Source organism: Anas platyrhynchos, chromosome 5, assembly GCF_047663525.1.
Source record: "Anas platyrhynchos isolate ZD024472 breed Pekin duck chromosome 5, IASCAAS_PekinDuck_T2T, whole genome shotgun sequence".
Classification (NCBI taxonomy): Eukaryota; Metazoa; Chordata; class Aves; order Anseriformes; family Anatidae; genus Anas; species Anas platyrhynchos.
In genome coordinates this window covers 49,862,669-49,872,820 of record NC_092591.1, presented here as the reverse complement: position 1 = coordinate 49,872,820, position 10,152 = coordinate 49,862,669, and the positions used below count along the sequence as shown (strand labels likewise).

General features: G+C 40.8%; 1 protein-coding gene across 1 annotated transcript; it reads right to left on the bottom strand.

Annotated features, from left to right (window-relative positions):
- Positions 1-6,877, bottom strand: RAG1 (recombination activating 1). Its single transcript, XM_038180731.2, has one exon. The coding sequence runs from the start codon at positions 6,831-6,833 to the stop codon at positions 3,708-3,710; it is 3,126 nt and encodes a 1,041-aa protein (XP_038036659.1). The 5' UTR covers positions 6,834-6,877; the 3' UTR covers positions 1-3,707.
- Between the last annotated feature and the right edge of the window lie 3,275 nt (positions 6,878-10,152).

The following is a 10,152-nucleotide window of genomic DNA, read 5'->3' as shown; positions in this document are numbered from 1 at the left end:
AAAATGATGAAGCCGTGCTGTGAGACATCACACAGGACTCAGAGCAGTCAGAAATTGGGATGCTGTAAATATCCAGAATTTGTGTCCAAACTACCTGACTAGAAGTCAACGCTGATTTGCTTAAAGTCAATAGAATTAGTCCTGTGAGGAAAAAATGTGTGAAACCAGAATCATAGCTTCCAACATAGTTCACATCGTTTCATAACAAAGCAATTCACAATATGGAGCCCTTGAATAAAACCAAACAAAATAAGATACATAATGTCATTGTATAAAAAAAAAAAATGCAGTCAATACAATTTCAAAACAAGAAAAGCATTCACCATGAAGTAATTACTGAAGGATTTGTACCAAGTATTAGCATTAAAAAAGAAAATGTGAAGGTTTGAGAGAGTGCCATGAATAAAAGTGTCTCCACTTTTCTAAAGCCTCTTCAAAACCAAAATGCTTAACAATAGCCTGAGTAAACAAATGATGCACCTGTCTGCAGTCAAAATTTGTTTGCCTTCAGATGCATGCCAGTGCGCAAGCAGCATTGTTATTTTATTCCTGTTTACAAAGCTTCACTTGCAGGTACCTACTCTTTCAATGCTGTTTGTTTTAATGAGTTCAAAAGTCTCAAAGAGAGTCTCTTGATTTACAGGAAACGTCAACAAGGGGAAAAAAAAAAGAAAAGATTAAACTAGATTCAAGTCTAAGGAAAAGGAAAAAGAATAGTAATAGTTGTCTGTGTCAACTGTTCTTCCCATACTTGGTGGAATGTGAAGTGTGTCCTGATGGCTCAATAGCATCTCACAAAAGAATAATTTTGCATGTCCCTGAATGCCCATGGCCTGTCCCGTGCACAGTTCAGCCTGTTGAGTTCAGCCAGGATCTAAGGCTGGTCTTGAGAAATCATACATAAATGGATAACATTACACAGCCCTTTTGAAGGCAGTGAGACGAATCGCTGGCTCTTGTATAAGCGGCTTGTAAAAGTGAATTCGGAATTTGAAAATGTCAGTGAAGTCACTGAAATTACATGTGCAAAATGACCAAAGTCTGGCCTGTCTCTCCAGTGGCACATATGCAATGCAAGGAACAGGTCAAGATTTCTTGTGGGTGAAGTTCACTCCTGTGCAAAGGCAGCATGAATATATAAACCACTTAAAGGCAGTGAAAACCATCATGAGCTGAGTCAGGACTGTTAAACCAGGCTTTGGGTTATTGGTTATTCAAGTAGAGGCAAGAATAAAACCTAAGGTAATATAGTTGCCCCCAAATAAGCACACAAAGAAGAAGAAGAAAAAAAAAGCATGCAAGTATTTGCATAATTAAACACTATAGACAAAAAAAAAAAAAAAAAAAAAAAAGTTTTGTCTGCATTTACATCTAAAGGATGTTCTTTATCCTATACCTGATATTTTTACACTATGGGAAACAGCAGTACTTGTTGTCTGCATTTATTGGTAAAAAATGATACTTATGTAAACCTGGCAGTTATGCTCTCTGGGAAATACTTGTTTTATTCAAAGAATTGAAAGAAATAATTTAATCTTGAAAAGAACACTCAGTAAGTGCAGATGTATATGGTAAAACCTACAAAAAACTGCAGTTCTTATGACTGCTTAGACAAGAAAAACTTTTAAGCAAAAGGCATTATTTCCAGCCCAAAATTTTGACTTAATATTAAACTATGTTTAAAGACAACATATAAAAACCAAATCCTAAATTACAAAATACTTAAAAAATTAGGATTTAAAGTAATAAAATCTAATGAAAGGCATAATCAGAATATTATTAATATTTGTACTAGTTACTAACACTTAATCCTACTTTTTCATAGTCCATAAACAGTAAATACCAGACCTTCAAAGATGGATTAAATAACACGAGCAAGATGCTACTACTCAAACCTCAGACCATCCATTCTTTAAACATGTTGTATCTCCACACTCACAAACCAGCTCCTGCCACATCAAAATAAAAACAAAATGCAGGTTCTTTTAGATCTGTGCTTTGATTGTTCAAGCATTTATTCTTATTTCAGAAAGGCTAAGTGGTTTAGAGTTATCTCAGATACTTCTGAGTATATTTCTTGACCAAATCATTAAATTAAATTCATATAATTTTAATGTTTTAAAATATTTTTAAGATGTAAGCATGCTTGCATTCAATGGTCAACTCACACGCTTGAATGTAAACTTGCACTTGAACACTTTGCTGAATGAAGGTCTAGACCTGTTCCCTTACAAAGGTGGTAAGTCCAGAAATATTTTAGTTTCCAAATCTCAAAGCTTATACAAGTTAACTTTGAAACCCTTTTACCCATAGCTGCTAGTGAAAAACTACTTTATCCACAAAGATTACCAGTGCAATCTCATCTGATCGAAGCGGCCTCCAGTCACGTAGCAATGACACTTCAGAAAGGCAAATACCACCAACGTAATGGTGCTCCTAATATAGTGTAAGATATGTAAACTGCTAACTAAACATTGTTGTAATGATGTAAAATACTATCAGCTGCAGTTCATTGTTTTCCCACTACGCCTTTATGCAAACTATCCTTGAGGTTAATAAATGTCATTCCCATTTTATATATCTAGAAAATGAGACTGTAAGTGACACATCCCAGATGTGAAAAAGCTCAGTACGGCACACTGTCAGAGCACGTCGCAAGTGGTCAGTGAACTATTCTAACAGAGAAAATCTGAACACTGACATGTACCTGGTCGAGTTAATGCCCATCCCCTAAGAAACCACCACTCTGCTGTGACTCGTAGTCACCTGGTGAAACTGGGGGTATTCATGACGATTTACTGGTGCCTTCAGTAAGGCCAGGAATCCACCCATTAAAATTACAGATACAAATTATCCTATATGCTGAGGTTACCATCAAAATCTAAAATGCATATCAAGCAACAAGCTGCACAGCAGAGCTTGAGTGTACTTTGAATAGTGAGATAAGCACAAGGCACTGCAAATGCTGATTTAGGAGCACAAAAACTGGTTTGCATTTTAGAGTAAATGGACTATGATAAAAATATCTTTAAAATATTATAGTTACCTTTCCTATATCTTTATATAGTAAATTACCTTGCCGATACCACCACCTGCTCCTAAGCAGTACTACAATCTAAGTGTTAAATAATACTTTTAAATGTTTGAAATCAAAGTTTGCATCTTTAGTCAATATATCATATAAAAATACCTGAACTTTATCCCAGAACAATTACCCAACTGTCTCACTGCCAGACCTTGACTTATAAAAGCCAAATAACCATCAATAAAATAATCAAACCCTCTTGAAAAGTAAATAGCAAAATAGTTTAAAAAATGCAAACAGAACAAATAGCCATGCTCACTTCTTCAGCAAGTGTCATAACTCTCCAGAATCATATTCATTCCGAAGTATTGCTCTCTATAAAACCTTGTTTACTTTGGCTTTCTCATGTATAAACAATGCTGAGACCAAAATAAACTGGAGATGCTTCTTTGCAATTTGTTTCCACTTCCCTCTCACATAATAACTGGTAAATGCACCACTGCATTGCCTCCTTTGGAAGCTCCCAACAGACACAGTATTTTATTAAACTCCACTCAGCACCTTTATACAGAGTATAGAGATGATAGTTTCACGCTTCCCTGTACCTCTACAGGCCTGAGAAGGAAGCTGTCTCCTCACAGGAAGACCCCATCACAAACCCAACGCCAAACACATTTTACGTTTAGAGTTCCTCTGAATCATTGCTTTCCATAGAGACCTCCAGCGGCAAGGAATCACCTAAACTATCCTCTGGATCGATGGTGAAGCCCTGGCTTCTTAATGTTTTATGAGCATTCATGAACTTCTGGAGGTACTTAGATGTATATAGCCAGTGATGCTTCAAGACGTCCTCCATTTCATAGAATTTGGACTGCCTGGCATTCATTTTCCGGAACCTCCTAAACAGTTTGTTTCCAGACTCGTTTCCTTCACTTGCCCAGGCACCAATGGACCCATCTCTTTCAATGATTTCAGGAACATGAGCAAGGGTTTTGTGGAAATAATTGGTGATCTTGCCTTCATATCGGTACTTGAACTTTGTAGACAGGAGCTCAGCAAAACGCTGTGAATTGTAGCTGTACTGGCACAGCAATTCTGGGCACTCCTTGGCAGGGCATGAAGATCGCCACACTGGTTTCATTTTCAGATAAAGGTCCATTAGTTCCTTCAGGGCTTCATGCCTTTCCTCACACTTTATTAATTCACATACTGCCTCTACCGTCTCTTTAGACATGAGCTTTCTCGCAAAGTTTCCACTCATCCTCATCATCGGTTTTAAGTTCATCTTCTTCCTGAGGTGTTTGTCAAGAGTCAACTGCCATCTCTTCCTCTCCTCTTTAGATACATCAGGATTCTTGTAGACTTCACCAATCTCCATCTGGAAAATCCTGTAGAACTCTGTTGCATTGCCAATGTCACAGTGCAACGCGTCTATGGAGGGCACAGTCTCAATAAAAGGCTTGGCTGAAACACCCTTCACTCTGTCACGGAGCTCATCAACAGATTCATGATAAGGGTTAGACCTCCATATTTCATACCTCTCCAGATTTTCAGCGTGGCTCCTGGTGATGGAGTGGAAGACCAAATTCTGGGACGCCTCCAGGCGGGTCGCATCACAGAGGGTACAGATGTAGGTGGAACCTGAGGCCTCCAGCCCTTCCACTTCCCGTACAAGTTTCTCATCGTATCCTGTACCCCGAAAGATGAATTTGAATGTTCTCAGGATGCCTCCCATTTCGAGTAGCAGTTCGCTGTCCTTCATAGCCTCTCTTTCTGCTATGAGAGGGCTCAGGATCGCCGTCAGAGTTTCATGATCCGATTCGTCGGCCAGCATAAGGCACAAGGGCTTGCAACATAATTCTGAATTGGGCTTTACTTCTTCAAAGATCCTTACCTTTTCGTTCCCATGGGCTATAGAAATGTTCATAACTGTAAAAGAAAAGCGAACGGCCTTCTCTGGGACTGCAGGCCCATTTCCGTGCTTCTCGCTGACATCTCCCATTCCATCACAGGACTCTTTTACTACCACAGTGAAGGGACCACTCAAATAGTCATCCAGGTTTTTTGCTTTCATGCCCTCCAAGATCTCTTCTTCCATGTCCTTTAAGGCAGAAACCAAGGCTGTATCATATCGAAATCTCTTTGCAATTGTGTCTACCGGGTAGTCATCAATTGAGAGTGGCAATCCTGATAGTCCATCTATAATTCCCACTTCTGTGTTAGCGGAGACGCTTTTCAAGGGAGGTTTCCACTCGAATGGATGATAACCTGGTAAGAGAGCTTTCTCAGCAGTGCGAAGAGCATGCAGTGGCTGGAAAATCTGCCTCCCACTGACAGCTTTTACAGTTCTATACATTTTGTGATATTGGCTACAGCTGAGGAACGTGTTGACTCGGATTGCCAGGCAGACAGCAGGGTGGAGTCCAGATCCCCTCCCTTGCATTATAGCCTCCAATTCATCTGCTTGTTTGTGTTCATTTTTTGCTCTTAAAGCTAGCAGGAACAAAGTCATGCATACGGCCTTTATATCACCACCCTCTTCTTTCTCAGCAAAAGCCTTGACTTGACATTTCAGTTCTCTCAGACGATGTTTCTGAGCTCTCCTGGTCAAAGACAGAAGATGCTGCCTCGGTCGGCCACCTTTATTTATGTGGCTATAGAGCTCTCTATCTTTCATCTCCTTGTGGCTGGAGAGGTGTTGGCCATATTTTCCATGCAAGATCTCTTCATCACATTCCTTTACAGGGCATCTTATGCTCAGGCTATCAAGGATGTTCAGGAACGATCTCACTGGGGTAACCAGATCAGTAGGGAAGCAAGGATACCAGCAGGAGGGGCAATAGCTGCCCATAACTTTGATGCATTTAAGGATGCAAGTTCTGCAAAACAAGTGTCTACATGTTGTTTCCACTGGATCTGCCAAAATATGTTCACAGATCTGGCAAGAGATGGATTTAATGAAATCTACTGGATAATCAACCGCAAGCAGCTTGGTGCTGAGATGTGTATTCTTGCAGTTGGTGATCTCTTTCATTACATTTTTGTTATTCATCTGTGCTTGGTTCTTTACGCCTCTGTTAACTCGAGCACGTTCTGCAATGGTCTTCACACGTTTGCCATGTTGTACACTGGGTAGCTGGCTTTTTCTTTTGACTCCCCGGCTGGTACCATGGCACACATCACAGTTTGCAGAGTGGGGTTGCCACTCCATCGTGCTGTTCCTAGGAAAATACACTTCACAGGGAGTGTTACTGAATTTCCTGTGGATAATACTCCAGCAGTTGTGACAAAATTGAGTGGGATGGATAGTGTCAACATCCCCTCTCACATCAATCTTAAAAACCTTAGCGATAAGATCTGGCCAAGAGGTTGCTTTTTTCTCTTTCTTTCTCAGAAGACACAGAGTTTCATCGTCCACTGGCCCATGTACTGGATGACTTCTCTTGTTACAGTCACTCTTAAATGAAACTCCACAGATGCGGCAAAGTTGCTTCAGGTTGTTCTGATGCTCTGTGTTGTCTTGTATTTTCATGTCGTTGGCATCTTTCCCAAGTGCCTGCCTATTGCCCATTAAGTCCGTCTGTGTCAGAATTTTTTCTCCTCTTGGAACTCCTTCATCTTTATGCAGCATGATGCCTTTGTCTGTAGAAGCTACCTCTTCTGCCTGATCCTTATTTATGCACTGGCTGTTATCAGAAGATGTTTTTTCAGATGGTCTCACTTTAAACAGCTTGAATTTCCATTCGGAAAATTTTGTATAAGGATGCTGAATCTCTTCAGGCAGGTCCATCTGTGATGCTATCGACATCTCCAGTGTGTCAGAAACCAAATCACCTAAGAAAGAGAAGGAAGCTGTAAATTATCTTATTCTTCAAAATGAGAAATAATGCCAGTACATAAGCACATCCACTTTAACTGAGAAATGCTTTGAAGGTAAGTTACCTTCTCGGCCAAGACACCTACTGACCTGAGGGGCCCACATGTGGATGTCCACTCAGTTCCTCAGATAAGCACCTGACTGTGTTTTGTCTTTCATGCTGAGGCATCCACAGTCCATTACAACACCAATGCACACTGCATAGAGCCATTAGACATCAGGTACTAATATCCCAGTCTGCCTTTATCTTCTTATACCTGATGGGGCTTGCCATAAGTAAAGCTATCAGAGAGCAGAATTACATTCTGAAAGTGTGGTGACTTTTTCACATGGAACCAAACCAGAGTGGCCAATTCAAGACACAATTTTGTCTGTCTCACGCTATATTATTAAAGTCACTGAGACCACTGCTCTCACACCACTTCTTAGTCCTCGATTCTGAGCTCAAGTGTCTAATGCATGCCCTTCTACACAGGCGGAGCAGCACACACGACTCAGTCCCTGTGTAGACTTTATTCAGACCTCAGTTTTGTAAGGTACTTTAGTATGTGCATGCTGAATGTGAGTGGCTCCATTAGAGCTGTAGGAGTGTATCCTCTGTCGATGTAAAGCACTATAGTTCCCTGGATTCTAAAGGAGATACGGCAATTTATACTGGCTGCATATTTGCTCTAGAGAGAATATTTATACATTTCAAGTTAGTCATCTGTTTAAGTACCCTGCTGAGAACTCTGTTTGTAAGGATTACTGGTACTGGAAAGCTGTAAATGTCTGCTCAAATTTGACCCCAATTTTAGCTTCCATAGAGACGCAACCAAAAGTAATATCAGTGTGGTTGCCATGGGAATATGGTATTGTATAAAAATAAATACAAGACTTTCACTTCAAACACTGAAACTTTGTGCTACTGCATCAGACTTAGAAAACAAAATCTTGTAGAAACAAATACAAAAGTGACTAACCTGTTTTTCATTACCTGACTATGAGAAGTGCTGAAGGTGAACAAACAGCATAGAGAAGATTAAATTATATTTCCTAATATGATTGGGGTGAGGAAAAAAAAAAAAAAAGAGAGAGAGAAAAACTAAACATTAAGACTATATACGCTGAATGAGAAATTACATGGGTATGGCTTTGGTTTCTCTGACTGATTACATCCCCACTTAGCCATTCAATTAACTTGCTAGAAATCTCAGTTCTGTGTCTACTTGGAAGGTGTCCTTCATAAGAAATACATCCAAGCCATGGTCTAAAGTGACAATGCTCAGGGTGTTTCTGAGATTATTTCATTTATATCCCTTCAATAAAGCAACACTTCTGCACAACCTTTCAGAGTCAGTTGGGAAAGGACAGCATGCTTTGATAAAGTTCCAGACCCAGAATGACAAAAAGGTCTACTCAGCTTTTTCCTTAAGAGCTCTGTTTAAGTTCAAAATTGTTCATTAGGCCTTGGCAACTAAAAGTAAGGTTTGTTTCCTTCCCAGCTTCTCTTCATTTCATCCCAGTGAGAACAAGCTGCCCATACTGCTGTCCCCATCTGCCTGCATTGCTCCATCTACCTGCCCGTGCTGCTGAACATCACTGTCTGCACTGCATCCCCTGCTGCCATCGCCGAGGCAGCCTGGCAACATGCTTGCTTGTGCTCTGCTGCCCACAGATCTGCCATGCGCAGCTGTGCCCAGATACATCACAGCATTGACAATGTCCCCCTTTCTTGGCTGCGTCCTGTGGCAGACGTGGTAAAATCTGTCCACTGAGCAACAACCTGCTTGCCCCTGAATAGTCCTGCTTTGCTACAGATAGCACGGACGCTCTGTTAGCTGCAGAGCTAGGTGCCCTGTGCTGGCCACAGATCCCTTTCTGCCACATAACACCTATGCAAAGTCATCTCCCGCAGCAACTTCAGAGTGTCTCAAACCACAAGCAATGCCTCCTCAGGGTGATATCTATTTCATTGTAAAGAAATAACCAGCACCAAATACATTTAGAGCAAAATATTTAATACTTTCTCTCCTCATCTGGCCTTTTGACTAAGTGCCACCGTGGTACCATGCTGACCTCCAAACCCATGGCCAATGCTATTAATCATCAGCTGAATCAGACAGGGTTTACTTCTGCTCAAGAAAAGTTCAAACAGTTTCTTGTGGGCTTTGTTGTGTGTTTTTTTTTTCTTTTCTTTTCTTTCTTTCTTTTTTTTTTTTTGGTTGGTTGTTTTTTTTTCTTTTTTTTTTTTTTTTTTTTTTTTTGCTTGTTTGTTTTTTTGGTTTTGCCTTCATTTAACATGCCCCACAATAAATGAATGACCAACAAGCCCTTTCAGGTCACCCGACCTTCATCTTCTGCAGGAGATAATACCTGCCAGCAGGCTACTCATCAAACACTTTGAATTGCCTGGCTCCAAGGCAGTGGAGTTTTCAGCAGCTCTCTCAGGAGAGCTAGAAATATTCCCAGTGCTGGGAATATTTCCTGATGGATTTGCCTTTGGTCTGTTATTCTAGTTGAGGGTCACAGCAAACAATCTTTCTCCTTGCTATTTATCCCGCTCAGATTCTTACAGAGTGAACCCCAGCCATGAACCCCAGCCACGGTTATTTAATCAACTCTGACAGCTGTGTTCAGTATCACCTCTTTTTACCTTGAAAGGGGAAAAGAAATCCCTTCCCAGCTCACAATATTTCATACACTTCTGAAGAACAGCAAGATTATAATACTTTTACTCATGCCAAGGAAGACCTTGCTTTATGAATAGTCTCACTGCACATATAAAATAAAATCATTGACCTGCACATTAAAATGGGAAAAATGAATCAACACTCGGATGTCCTACAAGCACCTGGGTTGCTGTCATTAGTACTGCCAGCCTACCTTTAGCTCACTGTCAGAGCGCAGAGCTGCGGCTATGTCTGCTCGGTTTGCTCCAAATGTCAAGCTTGCGTGCTCTGTCTCATGCGTGCTCTCGCTCCTTCTTTGCCCCTCTGCTTTTTAAAGACACTGTAGTGCTGTTTATCTCACTTATCCCTGTCCCTCCGAGCTCCCAGTACCACCCTGCTGCTAACCACAGGTTACTTCAACTAAACACAATAGAGAACTCTCAAATCCAGGTGGCACCTGGCAATTTGTGAGGCTTAACCACAAAATTCATAAAAACAAGGTCTTCTCGTGTGAGGCTCCTGGGCTCTGAGATAAGTATGCAGAGCCCCTCTGAGGAGCACCTGCACTGTTTGTTAACACAAAGTTTTGCATTTGGCTT

Coding starts and splice junctions, on each gene's coding strand:
- RAG1 (XM_038180731.2), bottom strand. CDS start 6,833: ATGTCGATAGCATCACAGATGGACCTGCCTGAAGAGATTCAGCATCCT.